The sequence below is a fragment of the Amborella trichopoda genome, chromosome 4, assembly GCF_054954075.1.
Source record: "Amborella trichopoda isolate Santa Cruz 75 chromosome 4, AtrichopodaSantaCruz75HAP2 v2.0, whole genome shotgun sequence".
Lineage (NCBI taxonomy): Eukaryota > Viridiplantae > Streptophyta > Magnoliopsida > Amborellales > Amborellaceae > Amborella > Amborella trichopoda.
In genome coordinates, this window is record NC_142339.1 from 53,320,010 (window position 1) to 53,342,832 (window position 22,823).

Below are 22,823 nucleotides of genomic sequence, written 5' to 3' on the forward strand. Positions count from 1 at the left end.
TTGCATTACTACATACTACATGAGACACTATAAATAAACACCAACTTAGACCCACGTATTGGATTCCCCTACAATCTCTCAACTAGTAACAACCACGTCCTAATCTTGCTCTACCACCCATTTGACTTGCTCACGTATTGGATTTCCCTACAATCTTTAGTGATTACATTGTGGTTTTTATTCCCACCGCTAACATTATCCCACTAATACTTTCAAAAAATTAACTCCTAATCTGCTTGAAAACAAGTAGGGGCTTATCTTGCCCACTTAATTACCAAAAAAAAAAAAAAAAAACTAAAACCCATTTGACTAGCTCACAAACACCTCTCTAAATGACACTTCACCAAATTAATAAGAGAGTAGGGATTGAAATGATCCACTGTACACCTCTCTAAATGAAAACTTCACCAAATTAATAAGAGAGTAGGGATTGAAATGATCCACACTCTCAACAACTTTCTAATTACTTGGAACATACCCAAAGATTAATGAGACTTAAACAAGTATAACACAATAATAAGATGCACTAAGTTTTGACAGACAACACACACAATCTAATACAAAAAAGAACGAAGATATTTTTCATAGTCATCCCGACAACTGCCCTGCCCCATCAGTCTCATTTGGACCACCCCTTCTTATGACCAATTTGAATCAAACATTGGTGACTAGGTTCATGGCCTTATTTGCTTGATCTCCACCATCCTCACAATGAACGGTCCAAATTCCTTTGCCCCATCTTGTTAAAAATCACTTCTCTCAATATGTGTTTGCTAGTTCATATGTTTGTCCACAAGACTGAGTCATACATAGAAAAAATTTAGCTGGAATTGGGAGGAATGACACAGTAGTGATTCCCTTTCTTTTGTTAAACAAGTTCTTCCTGTTATGTGTCTTTGGCCTCTCCCCTTTTAAACGAAGTCCTTCATGCTAATCGTGCTTGTTTAACAGAAGTTTTCAATTAGAAACTAAACATATTTAATTAGATACTGAACTTGTTTAATTAGATATTAAGCATGCCATCAAAAGAAAGAGAGGAGCATGTGGCATATAGAACTCAAAAGACGCTGAGGGGGCGGGGCCATCGCCGTGGTTATAGACGTTTAGTTTAATGCCGTGGGCTCCTTCACTCCAATAATTACATAAAACGACAGCCGCTATCCAGCTTTTTGTATAAAGAAACGAACAAAAATCTTGAATAAATTGAAGGGGGATGTCAATTTTGTGCCCCTATTTTTTGAGCTCTAAATACCACCATCTACATGAGTTTAAATTCGACCTTTTTGTTTTTTTGGATAATAGTTTAAGTTCTTCCTCCGACCATTTAATTCCCCGCCTTTCTTTTGTTTGGATATTGTTAAAAATCAATTGATGTAATTGAAGAATGCAGTTTTTATAAGCCCCCTATGAAAACAAAACAAGATTTCATCTCGAATAGTTGTCAATAAAGTATTTTAGGCATCAAAAATCTTTATGATGGCTTTAAAATCAATTTTTAACACCGATTATGAGTTTTGAAGTTCAAAAAAATAAAATAGATCTTGGATACATGAACACTTATTTTTAAGGTGAAATGAATGATCTAAATAATGTGCTCTAATATATATTATTTTAGGACTAAAAGTTCTAATTTTTTTTAACAACCATTACGGTCCCGGCGGTAGATGATAGATTTGAAAGTTTTCCAATGCAAGAAGTACAACTTTTTTGTGGCTTGTGAGATAAGGCTTTACTTACTTTTTATTTTTTATAGGGCGGCAGCCCTATCAAAACATTTATTATAGTTAAAAAGGGCGTATAAATTGCAATCCCCCAAAATGAAATGGAAACCAGAAGAAAAAGCGTCCGTCCATTCACACGAAATAACGACATCAGTTACCTTGAACTTTATTTAGTCGGCACCCGCGCGTGCACGACGTACTCATTGCTTTAGTTGCTGATTCCGTTACTTTATCACTAAAGAGTGGCGAGGAAAGCTAACCGTAGCAACTGCTTTTCGAGTTGTGCTCTCTGACGTGACGCTTTGCATTCATCTGGTCCATATACCTGCTTACCGGGAAAGAGCGGGTCGTCGTTGAAGCACTCACACATGAGCGGGTCGTCGTTGCAGCACTCCCCACATTAAGGTTATCATTGTAGTTTTTATTCCCACTATTAAAACTACTTTACTAATATTGGAATCGGGCACGTCAGTCTTTCTCATTGAATTACATTCAAATAAAAAACTACTAGGGAACTCGATACGGAAGTTTGAGAGCTTTAAAATTATTTAATTCTAAACCACTAACCACTATGGATCATATGTGGGCCTCGTTCTTTTCTTTTGTGACGGGGGTATTTTCAAATTTTCAAAAAAAATCAGAAAAATGTAAAAATAAGTATTCGTAGCTAAAATACTTTTCAATTTTTGCCAAAATAATAGATAACATAAATACACGTGTTAAATATATACTTCTTCTTTCTTTTTTGAGACTTTTTATAATTTTTTTTTTAAAATTTAAGATCACAAGTTGGAAGGCCAATTCAGGCTCGACAAGGGCGCAAGCTTGAGTAAATCAGCATAGTAGAGTAGAAAATACTTGGCCGAATTTTTGAACGCTGCAATTAATGTGAACTAATAGAGCTTGAGAGTTAGGCAAGGGCCGGCCGGTTTGGCCTTACCCCTTATAAGGTGAGGGTTGGGCCTTGCCTTGGCCTATTTCGGCCGAACCTATAGGGACAAGGGCCCGCTGGGGGCAGGAAGCCCCACTGGGTCCGGAACCTAGTTAATGCCAAATTTGTTTTAGCTTTTTCACGCAAAGACATGGCGCGTAGTGACATTAACCGGGGTGCCCATTGGGAAGTATAAGTCCCCACATTGTAAGCCTTCTCTTTGTTGGTTATTCACCCAAAAAAAAAAGGAAGAAAGAAAAGAAAAAAAAAGCTTTCCCTTTGTATTTCCATCGTATCATATATAATCAACGGCCGTTTCATTTAATACCCAACTTATTCCCTTGCCCTCTTTATTTAAACCACTGTTACACCTCCCCTAAGAACACTCATCCCACATAAAAGGTAAAAGAGGAGCCAAAAAATGGCGTCTGTGTCTTCTCTAATGTTTCTGTTCATTTTTCCTGCCGTAATCTCCTCAATAACGGCCGTTACTGACAAATCGTGCTCCGATTTCATCCGAACATCGTGTAACGCCACCCTTTACCCCTCCGTTTGTTACGACTCCCTCTCGCCCTACGCCGATTCCATCAAACAGAACCCTCGCAAACTTGCCCAAGCCGCCATCTCCGTGAGCCTCAAAAGCGCACGCAATGCCTCTTCCCTTGCGAACAGGCTCGCAAGATCGAGCCCAGACGACGGTGCTCTCAAGGACTGCGCTGATACCCTTGCTGATGCCGTTGACCTGATTAAACGATCGGCTCACGAGCTTGGTCGCTTACGCCGATCAAGTTTTGGATGGCAATTGAGTAACATCCAATCATGGTTGAGTGCAGGTATGACAGATGATGATACCTGTTTGGATGAGTTTGATGACTCGACTGGAGACTCGGGTTTGAGTGGTCGAGTGTCTGATGCGATGAAGGTGACGGGTTACGCGCTCGCATTCGTGAATAACCTGGCAACATCACAAGTCAAGAAAAAGGGCAATCGCCCATGACTGATTGTGCCAAACCTCCCATGTATGAAATGTTTCTGGTTTTGGTTCACGATATGAAGTGAATTGGCGTGCATATACAGTCTTGGCTAGTGTGTGTTTCTACGGCCCGTTTGTTGGGTGTATAAATCCCGAACAAGGCGGTTGTCAAAAGGGTAAATAGTGTTTGGCGAAAAACGTCCCATTTTATGTGGGACAGGAACATATCTTGGATATCACTGTCTTTTCAGAAAGTGTTTTAATGTTACCGCAATATAAATCATCTTGTGTGGGAGCAATGCGAGCGTCCAAACAGGGGTGAAATGTGTCTGCGATTATTTTTACTTCGAAGTAAGTGAATGGAATGACTTAGCTTTTAAGTGGTGGTTTTAAAGGTTGCGGTTTGTATAGAGCTTACGGTCAAAACAATCAAGTTAGAGCTTATCTTTCAAAAATGTGGTTACAATACTGGAAATCTTTGTGATACCTTTACAATGTATTTTTATATTTAATTATAAAATTTAAAACTTAAAAAAATAATGTAGATCGAGTGGATCTATGAAAATCTTGAAAATTGACGGTCCAAAAATACGTCACAAGATGCGCTATTTCTAAAACTTGAAATCTATTTTTTTTCTTATGATCAATTTGAGGATATTTGGTCATCAAAACAACCTCTTCTAGTGAAATTTTTTAGATGGGCTCTAATTTGATTGTTTAGAGCCTCGGCTCTATATAAACTTTTTTCAATTTGGGTAAGGTTTCTATGAGTCCTAGGAATCATATAGATATACATCCCCTTTTTATGATCCACTTTAAGATAGATTTTAGATTGGAAAATGGTTTGATAAGGCTGCAGCCCTATCAAAATAAGTAAAGCGTCACCACATAACTCATTGAAAATTGCAATTCAAGCATTAAAAACCTTTACAATGATCATCTCGACTGGAGCATTATGTTTGTGAAAATAAATTAGGACTTAAAGCTCTAAAACTAGTGTATATTGCAACAAATTATCTAGGCCATTCATTTCTCCCTAAAAATAAGTGATCATCGACCAACAAGATTTGTACCATTTTTTGAGTTTCAAATTTTATTATTGTTATTGAAAACTGATTTTAGAGGTATCATAGAGATTTCTATTATTGAAAGTGCTTTCCAGACAAAAAATTGAGATGAGGTTTTATTTTGTTTTTATAGAGCCTAGGTCTTATAGAAACTAAAAATATCAAATATCTAACATGGGATCACTACTATGTAATAAATAAATAAATGTTAAAAACTAAAATTGATATTTAAAAAAAATTATCTGGCCGTTGGTTTTTCTTCGTTCTTGAAAAAGTACCACTTTACATCCATCTTAAGATTGATGAAAGATGCCTTGGAGGACACAAATGCGGGTGTGCGTCCCCCAACGCATGAAGGACTTTTCTTTTGCTTTTGGTTTATTGCCCAAAGAGGTAAGATTTTCTTGGGTGGAGCATATTATGCATTTAATCATTTAATCCTTTAGCTAAAATCTAACGGAAAAAATTATATAAGGTTGCAACCTTAGAATTAAAGGTGCACCTCAAAAATCTATGGAAAAAGGCTGTTTTAATGGTGGAAAAACTTCTAATTGATATTTGAGTCTCAGAAATAGTGCATCTTGCAACACATTATTTAGATCGTCTATTTTCAAGATTTTTATTTGTTTAAAGATTTACTTGATTTTAATTATATTTGGAGTTTATAATTTTATAATTAGATATAAAAATAGATTTCGAAATAATCTTAAGATTTTTTTACACCAAAATTATAAGTTATGATAAAATTTGGAGGTGCGCCTTAATTGGATTGTTTAAGGTTGCAACCATATAAAAAGCACACCCAAATCTAATAGAGTAATTTTGGGAGTTCAAAATTTGGGGATGTAACGCCTTCAACTTAGCTGTTAATTTTAAGCAAAATTACACTTTAAAGTTCTTAAAATTGAACAGAGACCGTCCAATTTTTGAATTGTGATTCTTAGGTACATCTCATGTTCTTAGATCATAAAATTCTCCCAAGTCGCTTTTACCTAGGACATTTCCTTCTTCTTCTTTTTTCTAAACACAATGTTCCTACAACACAATACACGCACTATTTTTATTTTGGAAAATGTTTTGATAGGGCTGCAGCCCTGTTGAAATAACTAAAGCCTCACCTTACAATTCATCAAAAATTACAATTCAAGCATTTAAAAACTTTTAAACATATTAGTTGTCATAAAAATTACAATTCCAGCATTTAAACATATTAGTTGTCATAAAAAAAATGGCTTTTAAGCTCTAAAAATATGTATATTGTAACAAACTATCTAGACCGTCCATTTCACCCAAAATGAAGTGTTCATAGATCCACAAGAATTGTACATTTAGTTTCAAATTTTATTATCGGTATCGAAACACAATTTAGATCCATCATGGAGATTTCTATTGCCAAAAGTGCTTTCCATATGAGGATTTGAGGTGAGGCTTTTATTTTGTTTTCATAAAACCTAAGCCCTATAGAAACTTCATCCTTGGTCTTCCACTAACTTTTTTGACACTAATAGCTAATGAATTTGAAGCAAAGTACATGGATCACACCTAGAATCGTCAAAGAAGAAGGGTGTTCATATGGGCATCTCTCTCTCTCTCTCTCTCTCTAAAATTCTAAATATAAGTGACTTCGTATCTTTTTATTGATGCAATTTTCTATTTTTAGTAAAAATTAAAAGAATATTGGAATGTTATAGTTATGAACTTTTATTACTTGAAAAATAGTATTTTTAAAATTTTCTAGCTTCCAGTTTCAAGAAAACTAAAGATATTACAACTTAATATATTGCATTTTTAAGCTATCATATTCAGTTATTCTAAACATTCAATTAATCTATCTTTATTAGCTAGTCTGAAACATAACTAGCTAGTATGGGAATAGCAATATATGGACAAATCAAATATTGCTAGTAAATCAATTTTGTTCCAAAAATTAGAATCGAGTAAAAAATATGGATCCCCAAAAATTGGTAAGTTAAGGAATCATTAATTTTTTGGATATTCTAAAAAAAAAAGGAGTGAAACAAGATGATATTATGATTGCCGTTATTGTATGAATATATTAAGTAATGAAACAATAAGTTTATATCCTTACCTAGTTGGTTAGGGTAACACTTGGCACTCTATTATAAAACATGTGATGGATTTATTGGAAAAACAATAACAAAAATACTAAACACAAATACTACATTATTAAACAAGAAATGTAACATGAGGAATAGAATTATTCTTAGAAGAAGACAAATATAAAAGATCCTCAATGAGGATTAAAGATAACTAAAACTCAAAACCCAATAATGTTAAATAAAACTAAAAAGACCCCTAGATATAGGAATGTAGTTAAATAATGAACAAAACCCAAAAATGTACATAGTGGTTCATCCAAAATGTCGTGTTGTATGCAAAAATAAAATAACAAAATGTCCAAATAGATGAAATTAATCAAACATCTACGTGTAGAAAAAAAGAAATAAAATGCTTAAACAAATTTAAATATTTGAATCTGACATTCAATTTTTAGTTACCTAGATATTTGATTGTCACTAAAACTCTTTTTGTCTTTGTTTAATGATGCTTTAGATTTCGTGAAAAGAAAGATTTTCTATTGGATTACTTCTATAACTCTAATGTATTATTTAGGATATAAGGTTGCTTTGATATATAATCTTTTAGGGAAATATATATTGTTTTTCAATACAAAGGGAATATCATAATCATCATTAGGACCTTTTTCCAGTTATTTGAGGTCGGTCATAAATTCAAGATTTATAGAAAGTTTTGATAAAGTTTTATGTTGGCTGCCTACCTAACATAACCCACGTTCTTTATCCGGGATTGGGATTGGTTAAAAAAAAGTTTAAAATCACTTTTGACGTGCTTATCTCTAAACCAAAATTAAAACATATTAAATCAATGAAGAGAATGGAAGTTCCAATAAAGTAGGGAAGAAATTTTTAGATATTTTTTTTAAAAAAAGGAGATAAAATACGGATTCATATTGGTTTAATTAAAACAAAAAATTGATTCTTTGAAGATCCTCTGGTAAACTTCAAGTTCTTAATGGATTTAAAAAAAATCGAAGATTTTATGAAAAAGCCTTAATCAAAAAATTGCTAATAATGGTTTGAGATGCCATACCGCTTTTTATTTTATATATATATATATATAAAAGAAAAGTCTTCCCAATGGGAGAAAAGCAACAGTAATCTCACCACACCACCAGCCACCGTCCGTTCAAATTAATTCAAAATAACGGTTGAGATCTACTGCAAAACCCACAAAAGCTTCAAACCGATCGAAATTTCACCTTCTACCCTCCTCTGCTCTGCTAACCTCCCTTGTCTCTCTTTCACCATCTCTACTCCTCTGCGGAGGTCCCCTCTCTCTCGTGTGAAGGTCCCCTCTCTCCCGTGGCCCTCTCATCTCTCTACGCTGCTGGCCTCACTCTCTCTTCGTTGCTGCCCTCATGCCGTCTCATCGCTCGTCCCCTTCTCTCAAGGCCTTTCTCTCTCACCACCTGCTTTAGAGAGAGAAGAAACCTCCTTCAAGAAGAAACCCAACATGTTTTAGTTTTTTCTATATTACGATTTTGCATATCATTTTTCCTTTTGCCATTGATATATGGAATGCGAGCTATCCATCTCTCAGCCTGCATTAATTCAGTTTGTATCATTTTTAAGCTTGGTATGGATTTTTTTGTGTGCCATTTTACCCAATTTTTTTCTGGTTAGTTCTCTCTCTATTACGATTTTGCATATCATTTTCACTTTCACCATTGATATATGGAACGCGAGCTCTCCATCTCTGAGCCTGCATTAATTCAGTTTGTATCATTTTTAGGCTTGGTATGGATTTTTTGTTGTGCCCTTTTACCCAATTTTTTTTTTCTGAATTCAATCACAAAAACAGAGGAACAATGGTTCAGTTGGATTTTATTACTTTCTTTTATCATTGATTCTGAAAGAAAACTGAATTAGATGATTATAAATGGGTTTCACTGCACAATTTTTATTGTTTTGATCTATAACTTGAAGAAATTGCAATGAATACCGCTGAATGCCCTAATAGAAAAAATAATGCATGACTTTTAATTGAAATTTTAATACAATTATTTGGTTTTATGTCATGCTTTTGTTCTCTATTTCACAATGCAACATTTTCTTTTATTTTTTAAATGAATTTAGGTTCAGTATTCATTTCCCTGAAGTTGAACTTTGAAATGAAATCTTAGGGTTTTATGTTACTTACTTTCTGTTAATGGTGTGAATAGGTTCATGCGAGATGAGCTTTTGTCTCAAGTATTGGAAGCACTACCTATCATCCGGGGTCTTGTAGTACAGAAAACAAAATCGATAAGTGATTGCAATCGGTTATTGAATGTATCTCTTGGACTCTCTTCTGCTTGAGAGTAGTGAAAACAAGTGCCATTTCATACGAGCCTGCATTCCGGGTTTGCTGATCCTTGGAGAAGAAAGAAAGGGACGAAAATCTCTGGTATGGGATAGATAAGCAGTACTCTTTGTTTTCTATGTTATAATTAATGGGATAGACAAGCAGTAGTCTTTGTTTTCTCTGTTATATAATTAATGAGATAGATAAGCAGTAGTCTTTGTTTTCTAAGAATTGCTTTAGAATTCATTATTGTGTTATTTTTGCCAATTAACATTCGGTGTTATAATGTAGTGGGAGGAAATCCACCATAGCACAGAACTCTTAAGGCATTCGGCTACCTATGAAAGTATTATCCAATCCCATTAGAGGAGCTCGAGGAGAAAAATGCAAATGATGATGTACTTGGGGACATTGGAGAGAGTAGCTCCCGATCGGAAGATCAGATCTCGACACAGCCATTACTATGTCAGCGCTAACGGAGGAGGTTGTACGGGCGTACTATGCTTGTATCATGGATGCCTCAACATCAGTATCTCCCTCCTCTCCCCTCAACATTACTAATTCAAAAAATGGGAATGAGTGTGGTGCTCAGGTTATACTGGATGAAGCTTGCCATGATTTTCCATCTGATGAGGACATAGTTGCAATAAATGGAGAAGGAGATTCGTTACTTATAGATGCTGAGGTAGCCCTAACAAGAGGTGCAAGTATCGAATCGGCAATAGGAATGGCATTTACTGACGAAGATGAAGCTTATGATTATTATAATAAGTACGCAAAATTTGTAGGATTTGATATAAGAAAGGGAAGGAAGTGTAAAGTTTGCAATAAGAGTGGATATGACAAACGTAACTGTCTCGTGAGGGTACATGGGATGTGGCGCTACCGAGGACCTCGAGCCGAGTTGATTAATTTTTTGAATAATTTATGGGGAATGTAAAGGAGTTGACTAATTTTTTGAATTTTGGAAACTTGTAAATACCCCTTTTTGTAGTTGACTTTGGGGGTTAAGTGAATATTTAATATTCATGTAATTTTGTGGCCATGTAAAAGGCCCCTCTATGGGGCATCTAATGAACCTATTTAGTGACTTTTTGGTAACTTATGTGTAACATTTATCTCTTTTCCATGCATTTCATTAATATGTGCAATGTAGGTTTGTTTGGATAATGAAACGCATCTATATCTCCACAGTTCTCACTTTATTTTATTTTTTATGTCGAGCATTTGATACATTCTCACCTTTTACCACACAAGAGGGCATACAGAAAAAAAAAAAAACCCAAAGAATTTCATTCACAAAAGATTCTGTGTGCTTCATTGTAGTTGATGACAATGATCTCTCTCTCTCTCTCTTTCTCTCTCTCTCTCTCTTTATGTGTGTCTCAAAAAAAAAAAAAACATAAACTGAATAATACCTGAAACCAGGAAATTTCATTTACAAAAGATTATCATTAATTCAACAACGACCAATTACAACCATGTACATATTACTGGATTACCATTAATTAAGCAACGGCCAATTACAATCATTTACAAACCACTGGAGGTCAAACACCTCATGAAATAGAAAAAATGATACAAGGAGGTCAAATACCTCTTGACAGCTAATTGAGTAATCCCTCTCTCTAGAATCATATCCTTGAGTCTCTCTCCAGACGAGCTGGTTTTAAGTGACTCGGATACTCTCTACAGCAAACTCTGAGCAGCTGTTTTCTCAGCCAAGCTCTTATCTTTAGGGTTGTCTTGGTGCTCCTTTTGAAGCCTATCAAACTTTCCCCAATTTTGCAAATGAGGCTCAAAGTGTTGTATCAGCACTTCCATGGCAGCTTGTTCTCCATATATGAGATATTTGAGCCACCATCTCATTGTTTCTTTGCTGCTTTGCTGATTTTTTTAGACCAAAAGGGTAGGAAAGCCAATGTTAAAGCCCCTCTAAGAACATCAAGACTATCCTTCTTGCTTGCTCACCGGCCCCCGAGCTTGCAGCATCATTGGAAGCAGCAAGCACACTCTCTGAGATACCTGAATATCCAGTGCGGTGAAATTGACCAGACCATAATCTTCAATAACCTCGCATAGCTCTTTGATGAGTTTCCTGCAAAGGAAGAGTGAGGTAGTTTTAGCTCAAGCAAAGTGAGAAAAAAGGCCTGATGTGGAAGCACCAAACCTATACTTGGCAGAGCGTGGATCTTGATCAAGGTGGTATTACAAATAAGACAAATCATGCATATCTGTATAAAACTCCAGGTTGTAGGTTGCAATTTAAGTAATGACCTACAACTTAAGTAATGCACATCGAGGGTGAGGAATAAGTCATTTTAGTAAATATAGTAAAAGGGAAAGCACATCACTGCTATTAGACTATTGTACATGATACTCGAAGTCAAGGGGCCCACAGGGACATTCAACTAGGGATGTTGATAAACAACCATCCTGTAGAGCGAACACACCGTGGATGCAGCTTGGAGTACCTTTTTTTGTTTGGATCGGTTAAGGGCCATATAACATTGTACATAAAAAGAATTCGTCTTCTCAGTGATTATAAATTAGAAACAACTTTGTGGGTTATCCGTTCATAACATACTATTTATCTGAATTTTAATTCTCGAAAGCTTCGGTCTAAAGTATCAAAGTATTAAAGGCTCAGAACTACAAACCTCTGCTAGGTGGTATGAGCTGATTCACTGCTGCTTGAGAAGACTGCACAAAGATTCATGTTGAATGATCAAGAGAAAATGACTTGAATATTGATGGTTACACATACATTAGTTCCTAAAACCAGCTTACCAAATAACTCATACACTGTTCAACCAGAGCAAATCATAAAAAATGATGATACTAACTCGCCACTCAGTATGAAATACCAGTCATGTATTTGAAATAGCAAAGTATTTGCACATGATTCAATCGCTAGAGAATGGAAGAGTGAAGAAGGAAAGAAAAGAAAGCACAAAAGGTGCCCATAGTTCTTTCTTTTAAGGCTTATGCCATGCCAAGGGTTGTCAACTTCAAAAAAGTAGACTTTACTCAGCACAAGTTACAAAGAAATTATCACTAAAAAGTACTATAAAAAAAAAGAAAAATTCTCGAATTTTCACTAAGTGATGGTTCGTACTGTTACATGTTCAAGGCATCTTATATGTCCTTTTTTTTTTCATTTTTAATTAGTAATAGTTGAATTTGAGTGCATGATTTGATACTCAAGGTCCAATAGATAGGTGATGCAGCAGAACAACCCAAACACGTGGTTCGTTGAGTTAGAATTGGAATATCTTGAATCCTCAATTTTCCAGACAACAGACAATACATGGATAAACTGGAACTAATTGTTTCCTAAAACTTGCTGCATAAGTTCACTTGCATCATATTGGTTTATTTTCTCTGTATAGTGTGTTATATAGTCTTTCATCTTTGCTGAACTTTGTCCGGCAGGCCGATTCCTCAAGTGTAATTTGATAACATTAAACTTTTAATTCTTTGACAGCAGATGTTGTTTTAAAAACAATGAGCATCTCCAAGGTGGGCCAAAATCTAGGTCAATAAATAAAACCTGACATATCTAACAGTCGATACCCTTCACAAACACTACTATCTATGCCATGTCTTCCTCTTTTTGTTCTTGATTTGATTCACCAAATGATGAATTACCTCTTCCAATGTGGCCTGCGTTACTTCTTTGAAACTCCAGAGAATAGGAACATGGTATTTTCCACTTGGATTGTATTCATTGAGTTGAAGCATTGCGGTCTCCACATCCTTGAAAACTTCATCCCCATATTCGTCTCTGAGTTCTCTCAACTTGTCATCATTTTCATCAATGACCTCCTGCACCATCACCAGAATTTTCCATGAAATCAGAAGCATGATATAAAACAAACTAAAAGGAATTCATTAATGTCTCAATAAGATCAAGAATTTAAGAAGATGCACATATGGGAAGTTAACCCACATCTAATAGGTCAATATGTTGCAGTTGAAAGCATATATGGAGATGTGCACATTTTGTAATACCTACAATCACTCATATGCAGTTGAAAAAAATCACAAAATTCAGAGTTACATACTCTGTCCATGCTCTCAATAGTAACTGTCTTGAAAGGATGCCAAGATGGGTTTCTTGTGCGTTCTTCCCATAAGGAGCATAACTCTGATGCCCTCAAATCCCATTCTTCATTTGGAAGCTTGCTTTTACAGCACAAGTAAATGGCTGCTCATCAAAGACCCCCATTCTCTTCACAACTATAAATGAACGATTATTTGGTTTCTTCTCAAAATACTGTAAGAATGGATATATGTCAGCTTCAGAAGTTACAACCATCAGAAAATAAAATTTGACAAAATATGGTTATACATCGAAAGAAATCATGAAGAAAAGTGGGTCCTCCAAAATATGCCTGTGTAATTAAAGGTATACCAGTCTATTGTTGTCTTTTAAAACATATAAATCTTAATTTGGTGGTTCGATTTTTCCAAAACTATACCTCAACTGCGGCTTTACGAGCTGCTTGCAGCTCGTCATTTGCTTCTCTTTCCTTTCTTAAAAGAACATTGTTTAGCTCTTCTAAGCTTTGCATTTCACTTACTTTCTCCTTTAACTCCTCGACAGGTTCTTTCACTTCCTGGTAAAAAATTTCTTCAATATCTTTCATCATCATTACATCACATTCATCTTATTTATTTCTTCTTGACAAGCAAGTAGTTTTTGTGCGCTTTCATCACGAAATGCTTATAGCTTTCTCTGTGAGTCACATTCTTTACTTGAAAGAGCATTGGCTAACTTTGCTAGGAGTTTCATTATTCGATCTTTCTCTTTGAGTTCCCTATTAAGTACCTCAATCTTTAGGTTGGCTTCTATGTTCATCATCAGCAGTGTTCTTCTAGTAGCTCCAACTACTCCAGCTGCTAAGGTTCGTGCTTCAAATAATTCCTCTTTTAGTTGCTGAATAGTATTACCAACATTTTTTAAAGGTATTGAATTAGCAACATTTTTAAAGGTATTGAATTATCAATGGACGCATTTTACTTGGTCATCACCAAATTCAAATTTCCAACAAAAAAAATCACAGAACAGGGAAATGAATATTGAACCCCAATTTGTTTAAAAAATAAAAGAAAAAGTTGCATTGTGAAATAGAGAATAAAAGCATGACATAAAATCAAATAATTGTATTAAAATTTCAATTGAAAGTCAGGCATTATTTTTTCTATTAGAGCATATAGCTGTATTCATTGCAACTTCTTCAAGTTATAGATCCAAACAATAAAAATTGCACAGTGAAACCCATTTATAGCCATCTAATTCAGTTTTCTTTCAGAATCGATGATAAAAGAAAGTAATAAAATCCAACTGAACCATTGTTCCTCTGTTTTTGTGATTGAATTCAGAAGAAAAATTGGGTAAAAGGGCACAACAAAAAATCCATACCAAGCCTAAAAATGATACAAACTGAATTAATGCAGGCTCAGTGATGGACAGCTCGCGTTCTATGTATCAATGGTGAAAGGAAAAATGATATGCGAAATTGTAATAGAGAGAGAACTAACCAGAAAAAAATTGGGTAAAATGGCACACAAAAAAATCCATACCAAGCTTAAAAATGATACAAACTGAATTAATGCAGGCTGAGAGATGGATAGCTCGCATTCCATATATCAATGGCGAAAGGAAAAATGATATGCAAAAATCGTAATATAGAGAGAACTAAAACATGTTGGGTTTCTTCCATGAACAAGGTTTCTTCTCTCTCTAAAGCAGGTGGTGAGAGAGAAAGGCCTTGAGAGAAGGGGGCGAGCGATGAGACTGCGTGAGGGCAGCAGCGCAGAGAGAGTGAGGGCAGCAGCGTAGAGAGATGAGAGAGGGGACCTCCGCAAAGCCGTAGAGATAGTGAAGGAGAGAGAAGGGCGGTTAGCAGAGCAGAGGAGGGTAGAAGGCGAAATTTCGATAGGTTTGAAGCTTTTAAGTCCATCACAGCCGGGTTTTGGAGCATATCTCAACCGTTATTTTGAATTAATTTGAACGGACGGTGGATGGTGGTGCGGCTAGATTACTGTTGCTTTTCGCCTTGAAGCGTCGGGAAGACTTTTATATATATATATGTATATATATATATATATATATATATATACTAAGAAAAAATAATAATGATTTTATGAAAAAAACATTGTACTGTTTGTTTCAATTATTTGTAGATGGACCACCTATTTTTGCATTCATTTTTAAAATGAATGCTTTATACTTTGGAATTGCATGCGGTAGAAATGTGGTTAAGCCTATATGAAACAAATTTATTTGATATAAAGAAGTTACAATTATTATTAAAATTAGATGTGCATAAAGTTCAAAATAAACTTTCTTGAACTATCTCACATACTTCAAAATTCAAACTATCAAATTTCATATCTGATAGCTAAGGGTGTCTGTCATCAAATTTTTACTAAAAACTCAAATTTTTTTTATTAAAAGGGTCAAAAGATCATTATTTTCATGATCATTATTTTGATCAAAATCCCCCAAAACACAAAAGGAAATTACTAAAAAAAAACAAAGGTTGAAACCCCTTAAAATCATTCCATAAAAATATGTGTTTTGGTAATTTCCTTTTGGAGAAAACTCAAATGTTTACATAATGATCATGATTTTGGGTAATTTCCTTTTGTGTTTAGGTATACTTTGACAATTTTACCCTCAATTATCATTCGGTTAATGCCTCATTAAGGGTAAATTATCAAAGCCAATTATCAAAGTACCCATAATTGACCAAGCTTCCCAACACCAAATAGAGGCAGAATTTTTTAATAATTTATTTAGGACGTATCTGGTTGACGTAGATGTTTAAAAGGATAATGTAAAGTACAATTTATAATATTTTAACCCCTTTAGTAATGGGAAAGCTTTTTATATTCTCCCTTCATCGTAGAAGTTATATGTTCCCTTTTATCCAACCGTTCATTTTTTAATGGAGGGCTAAGATTGTCTCAATCACAATATCACATCTCTATACTTTTTTATTTTTAATATTTTTTTGATAAATTATTTTGACACCAAATTTTGGACGTCCATTCCTATATTAAACTCGCATTAACGAAAAATATATAAAAAACATTTTCAATAAAATAAAATAATCAAAGTACCCCTGAAAGTTGCAAGAGGTATTTTGGTCATTATTTTTTGTCGAAAAGTTATTTTTAATATTTTTTATAGGTGCGCTCCAATAAGAAGATGACACGTACCAAATTTCATATTCAAAAAAATTATATTAAAAAAACTAAAAATAAAATACTTTGAGACATCGGATCTAAAATCAAATGGTGAATAACTCTCTTGATAAAAAATAGATGGCTGAATGGTAAGGGAAACATAAAACTTATATGTTGTAAGGGGAATATGGAAAGCTTTCCAAATACCCGTAAAGAGTTTCGACCCCTTTTTTTTATACTTTTGCAAAAAAAAAAAAAAAAAAGTAATGAAATAAAAAGGGAGAGGAAAGTCCACGGCCATCTGTACAAAATAAAGGCCAACGCCTACGTTGAAAATCTTTCGGCAGTCAGCACACGCTACTCCGGCGCGTGCACGAAATACGTGGTTCCTTGGGGTGCTAATTCCGTTGCAACTTTAATTAGTGGATGGGCAAGAAATCTCGTGGCGTGAGCGACCATCTCTATCTCTTGAGCGGTTCTTTTTCACCTTACCTCACGCCTCACCTTCATTCGATTCATATCCAAAAGTCACTCAACACACAAGTTTTAAGAGGTCAAAATCAATTAATTGTGAGCCGTTAACCGTGGAAGAACCATTAAGGACCAATGATATAAGTTTTGTATATTAGGCGTGTTGCGTTTACGTGGCTTTTAAAAGCCTTATGAGTGCTTGTAAAATGAAATGATATAATGAAACATGAACTTAGTGGGAATGTAGTCCTTGTGGATCATACTAAACAAAAGATGGTTTACTGATATCGATCTATGCTTAAAGATCTAGGCCAATCGATTGGAAAAAACTCATGTTACGTGGACATAAAGAACAAAACGATGAGGGTTTATGGGTTAGCCCTTGATGAGGTCGGAGAACATGCCCGGATGAGTGAGCCAAGGGACTGTGTGACACTTGTGTATGATAGTGGCCTACAGAAACAAGGGCCAAAACCTCATCCATGTACCATCACATGGCATGCATATCGATAGATCATTCGAGAAAGCCAGAAATCCACCTTTAAGGATGAAATGTATGCATGTGCGAGAGATACCCATATGCGCCATAGAGCTGTAGTCGCATAAGGTCTTGGTGACCTTGACTTATCTCTAAAGGAGGACCTGTAATCCACAGACTGAGATTACGCCCTTTGGCTCATCCGCAAATCTTTGTGACCTGCTAATGAGCTTCTGTTTGGACAGTGGGTCATGAGAAACACTGAGTCGGTTCGATAATGCACGCGTGGTAGTCTACAGTTGAAAGTGGAGTGCCTCATGATTGCAGATTAAATTCCTTAACTATATGGATCAATTTTCCAGCAAGTTAATTGAATTATGTTTGTTTTATGATATAAATTATTTTCGAATTTTTATTTGAATTTTTATGAGTCATTTGATATTTTATTTATAATTGTTTTTTTACTTATAAAAATAAAGATATTGATTTTACAAAATTATAAAATTCAAATAATATTTTAGATTTTTTTTTATAATTTAAAATTATATAAAATATCATGGAGGGGCCCATAGTGCACATGGGCCCACCATGTGTCAAGTGGGTGGGGCCCACATATGCCACACATGGGTGGCATGCCCCACCCATTGGATTCTTTCTTGAAGTTTAAGTTATTTCATGTTTTGGTAATATTATGTTATGGCATGTGGTCAAATAAGATATGAAATATTTTGGCCATATATTAACCAAATATTGAAAGTGTATATTGACTTGATACATCTTTGGAATATTTTACGAAATATTATAGAATGCATTATATTTTAATTAGATTTAATTTATCTAATTTCTATTTATGGGAAAATGGTTAAGGAAAGGGGAATAATGATCCATGCACCTTCCATAATATTGACGGCCCATCTATGGAATGGATGACTCAGATCTCTCAACCCACAAGTCACCTTTGATTGACGATCTATATTCAATCTCACAATAAGAGGCAAGCCAAGGAAAACCTTAAAAAACCCTAATCTTGTTCAAGCTTATAAAAAAGAGATTGTCTCTACCCAAAATCTCTATACCTTATCTTTCTATCTCTCTCTTAAGAAAGTTTCTCTCTCTCATGTTAGATCTCTCTCTCCCACATTGTATAAGAACCTAGAGGTTTAGGTTATGGAGTTATTCTCTCTCCTATCTCTCAAATATGGATTTATGGCTACGGGTTTTAGGGTTTAGAAAAAAGAGAATCCATCTCTCTCAAACTAAGTTGCTAAAAGAATTCATCTAGGGTTTCAGTTTGTGATCAAATGGGTTCATGTTTCATTAGTGTGGCTTCGCCGAAATTTGCTTTCGCAATTGGAGATTGAAGATTGAAGCTAGACTGTGGATCCCGCGCTATCGAATGGTGGTGACTCAGTATGGGGTGTAATAAGCCCGGTTGAGGTAATATCCGTCACTCTTCTTTTGTTTCTTGCAATCTTATCTTTTATTCTCAAGCCTAGTGCATAGTTGTTTCAATGGCATCAAGTTGTTAAGATATTGGTTTTATTGTTATGTTGATTTTATTTTGAAATTTATCTCATTATAATAAAGACCACATGTAACTGATCATTTGCCAAAAAAAAAGGGTTGAAGAAAAAAAAAAATGTATTCCTCGGTAAAAGATCACATAGGTCTTTCTTTCAAGGAGGGCCTTCTTTTCCTTTTAAAATTTTGTTTTTGTTTTTTTGTTTTTGGGTAATTTAGTGAAGATGACACACTTCTACCCTTTTTTTGAAATCATTAGTGGTTTTTTAATGCGGTAGATGAAAGCTTTGCTTTATTTCATAACCTTACTTGTAACAATCCTAAAATTTCAAAAAAAAAAAAAGAAAAAAAAGGAGAAAATATGCTTATAAATAGGTGATGTTCTGTTTGAATATGATGGTCCTTGGGGACCATCACTGTTTTCAAAAACTTTTGCTTTGGATTAACTTTTGCTTTGCCTTTACTTTTTCCTTTGCCCGCTTTTGCCTCCTGCTACTTGCAGCTGGCAACGTCCTTTAGCGGACGTGGTTTTCGTACGATAAAAGTCTGCTTTTAACGCGACACCTCAGGTTTGAGGTAGAGCGTAAGAAAATAATATAATAATACGTTATAAGAATTTAAATAGGGGATGTGAGCACTCCCACCCTAAAACAAACTTTTGAGATCTCTCTCTCTGGTCGAAACACAGTGAACTTCTCTCTCGAACCGAAATTTTTTTATCGGAAGCTCCCTCTCAAATAATTGTGGGTAAGTGACATCGTCTTTCTGAAAAATAGTCTATTTTTAATAAATAGTAATATTTCCGTCTAGGATCTTTATTTTATCAGTTTTGTGTGTAAGTGACCTCATTGTCTCGAAAAATAATCCATTCTTTTTAAAAATAAAATGAAATAATTATTTCTGCTTATTATCATGAATTTTAGGCGCGATAAATTTTATGCGCACGTGACCTCATTATCTTGAAAAATAATCTTTTTAATAAAAATTGTGATATTTTATCTATGTTAGAAATTTTGAATGCTATAAATTAGAAAAATAAATTTATTTATTTTTCTTGTCTATTGTTAGAAATAAATGTGATATTTTTGCTTTTAGTAAAATTGTGATATTTCTTTCTACTGTTTTGAATATTTAGACATTGTAAAATTCATGTGCAAATGACTGCCTTATTATTTAAAAATTGACATTTTTGCAATTGATTATAGTATTGTTGTGAAATGTTTATTTGTGAATTGATATTCCATAAATTGTGATAATTCCGTATTCTTGAATTTTTATAAGAGTTTTTTTTTTTATACATTTTAAATTGGCAATTATGCTAGAATGCCTTTACAAACTGTTACCTTTCTAAATTTGAGCCCAAGATATTTGATTGGTTATTTTTGAAATATTATAGAGAGTGACTGTTATTAATGGTTTAAGTGAAATTCATATTAATGGTTTCAGTGATATGTTGAGTACATGATATTGCTGCTTTTCGAATGTTTAAAGAGATTTAGAAATAATTTAAGTATGCAAGAGGACTCATCCGGTTCGCCGGTGAGGTATAAGTGGACCTATCTGGGACGCCGGTAGGGATTAAGTGGACTCATCCGGTACGCCGGTGAGGTATAAGTGGACCTGCAGGGATAAAGTGGACCTATCTGAGACGCCGATAGGGATTAAGTGGACCCATCAGGACGCTGATGGGGTATATAGGTGACCTACTTGGGACGCCAGTAGGGTATTTTGTGAAATCCTTTGAATTATGTACTGTCGTTAAAAGTGTTATAAGCATTTCAATTACTCGGATTATACTTAATTATGCATTTATTGAAAGTGAAACTGTTGATGCATTTCTATTAATAGATCTCATTTTGGAAAATGTTGATATCTTTCAATCATGATTATTTTTAGGATTATGATGATCACTTACTGCGTAGCCAAACTCATCAAACTATGGTAAACATTTTTTCAGGATAACGGCGAATTCATTTTGAGTGATAGTCACGATCAACTTTGGAAGATACTGTTGTTGTACTAGCTTTCTTTATTTACTTTGTAAGACCTCGCCACTGTAAATTTGTTCTATCAATAGATGTATATATGTTTTGTCCGTCACATCTCAGGAATAACAGTACTGTAAATTCTTAGGGTGTGACAACTATGGTATCAGAGCAATAGGTTTAAGATCCTTAGGAAATTTAAAAAGAATATACTTAAAAATCACATTTATTGTGTGTACAGACCGGGATAAAGTCAAGATTCAGAATAGCTGAAGCCAATATGGAAGGAATTCACAAAGCCTTGGAAAATATGGTTGCTTTAATGCAACATCAGATGGAAAACAACAATCCACCCAAGCAGTCAGTTTTAGGAAATGGTGGGAGCAATATCGAACAATTTAAGAAATTAAACCCACTGGAAGCCGAGGGATAGATTATGCAATTAGAAAAAATATTCGAGGTTATGGAATGTCTTGATGATAGGAAGGTGGCCTTGGCAGTTTTTATGTTAGAAGGTGAGGCACAACACTGGTGGCTAATGGCAAAAGGAGTATTGGTCAAAGAAAATAAAACCTTGACTTGGGAAGTATTTCTAGAGGCATTCAATGAAAAATATTTCCCAGAATTTATTCGAGACCAAAAAGAAATGGAATTTCTAGAATTAATCCAAGGAAATAAGACAGTAGCATAGTACGAGGCCAAGTTTACTGAATTGGCCAGGTTTGCACCACATATGATTAACAATGAGGCAAGAAAGGTGAAGAAATTTGAAAGGGGTCTCAGGCCAGCTATTAGAAGCAGAATATCAGTCTTGAAATTAAGAACTTATGCTGAAATAGTGGATCGTGCCCAAATTGTCGAAAAAGATTTTGAAGATTACCAAAAGACGAAAAATCAGAACAGTCATGTTAGACCTACATCATCTAATCGACAACAGTTTGAAAGGCCAAACAAGAAGCCAAGGCCCTCGCCATTTCAAAACCCAATAGAACCATGTAGAAAATGTGGGAAAAATCATGGATCAAGCCCTTGTTATTGGAATACCGGAGCCTGTTTTAAATGTGGAAAATTGGGACACCAGATTAAACAATGTCCTAGCTTACAGACACAACAGCTTCCAAAGCAGGGAGAGATAGCTCCAAAGCCTCAGATGAAGGGAAGAGTATTTGCGATTACCGAGCAAGACGCTCAGGCCTCAAAATCAGTGATCCAAGGTACTCTTACTATCTTCTAAAAAGTAGCTCATGTTTTGATTGATCCTGGATCTACTCATTCATTTGTGTCACAACACTTTGCATGCCACTAAAAGGTAGAACCAGAACAATTAGAATACATTCTAGAGGTAGCCACACCGATGGGAAATTCAATTAACACCAATATAGTGTACAAATCATGTGTAATAAAGATAGAAGAAAAGGAACTGTTGGTTGATTTAATACTCCTGGAAATTCAAGATTTTGATGTAATCTTAGGCATGGATTGGCTTTCTGCATACCATGCAAGTATTGATTGTTATAAGAAAATTGTTACCTTTAGTATTTCGAATCAACCAGTATTTTACTTCAATGGTGTCAAAGGAGACTCCCCATCATATTTAATCTCTTGTATTCGAGCTAATCGCCTCCTTCGAAAAGGGTGTCAAGGCTTTCTTGCCTATATCAAAGAAGATAGGAAGGAAGAAATGAATTTGGATACCACTCCGGTTATCCAAGAATTTCCCGACGTTTTTCTTGAAGAATTGCCAAGATTACCGCCTGACAGGGAAATTGAATTCTCCATTAAATTATTGCCAGGGGTAGCATCAATTTCTAAGGCACCTTACAGAATGGCTCCTGCAGAACTTAAAGAACTGAAACAACAATTGGAAGAATTATTAGATAAAGGTTTTATCAGGCCCAGTGTGTCACCTTGGGGTGCTCCAGTACTGTTTGTCAAAAAGAGAGATGAGACTATGAGATTGTGTATTGATTATAGACAGTTGAACCAAGTGACAGTGAAAAATAAGTATCCATTACCTAGAATTGATGATTTATTTGATTAATTACAAGGATCACAAGTGTTTTCAAAAATTGATCTTAGATCTGGATACC

The 22,823-nt window shown here is 34.9% G+C and overlaps 2 protein-coding genes and 1 long non-coding RNA gene across 12 annotated transcripts; 2 read left to right on the plus strand and 1 right to left on the minus strand.

The window, feature by feature from the left end:
• Positions 1–2,544: 2,544 nt before the first annotated feature.
• Positions 2,545–3,924, plus strand: LOC18422306 (21 kDa protein). The gene has a single exon (XM_006826854.4). The coding sequence runs from the start codon at positions 3,074–3,076 to the stop codon at positions 3,647–3,649; it is 576 nt and encodes a 191-aa protein (XP_006826917.1). The 5' UTR covers positions 2,545–3,073; the 3' UTR covers positions 3,650–3,924.
• A 4,074-nt stretch (positions 3,925–7,998) lies between these two features.
• On the plus strand, positions 7,999–10,179 carry LOC110006734 (uncharacterized). The gene is made up of 3 exons (XR_016054796.1): positions 7,999–8,370; positions 8,957–9,180; positions 9,370–10,179. It is a non-coding gene; the product is annotated as an uncharacterized LOC110006734 (long non-coding RNA).
• Positions 10,180–10,510: 331 nt separating this feature from the next.
• On the minus strand, positions 10,511–15,013 carry LOC110007158 (factor of DNA methylation 3). Of its 10 annotated transcripts, none has more exons than XM_088865652.1 (7): positions 14,668–15,006; positions 13,913–14,020; positions 13,563–13,700; positions 13,146–13,357; positions 12,730–12,906; positions 11,739–11,781; positions 10,511–11,176 (listed from the first exon to the last, which is right to left on the minus strand). In XM_088865652.1, exons 4-7 carry the CDS (start codon positions 13,152–13,154, stop codon positions 11,070–11,072), a joined length of 336 nt encoding a protein of 111 aa, XP_088721778.1. In that variant the 5' UTR covers positions 13,155–13,357; positions 13,563–13,700; positions 13,913–14,020; positions 14,668–15,006; the 3' UTR covers positions 10,511–11,069. The 10 variants fall into 9 exon arrangements, 6 of the variants coding, with proteins under 6 accessions (XP_088721778.1, XP_088721776.1, XP_088721775.1 ...); XR_016054792.1 differs by having other exon boundaries at positions 14,626–15,002; XR_016054795.1 differs by lacking the exon at positions 11,739–11,781.
• Between the last annotated feature and the right edge of the window lie 7,810 nt (positions 15,014–22,823).

What these genes read in the sequence shown, in the direction of transcription:
- LOC18422306 (XM_006826854.4), top strand. Translation starts at nt 3,074, where the DNA reads ATGGCGTCTGTGTCTTCTCTAATGTTTCTGTTCATTTTTCCTGCCGTA.
- LOC110007158 (XM_088865651.1), bottom strand. An exon ending in CGCAGGCCACATTGGAAGAG is followed by an intron (nt 11,782 to 12,729) that starts GTAATTCATCAT and finishes ATCTTTGTGCAG; the next exon opens with TCTTCTCAAGCAGCAGTGAA. An exon ending in GCTCATACCACCTAGCAGAG is followed by an intron (nt 11,177 to 11,738) that starts GTTTGTAGTTCT and finishes CTTCCTTTGCAG; the next exon opens with GAAACTCATCAAAGAGCTAT.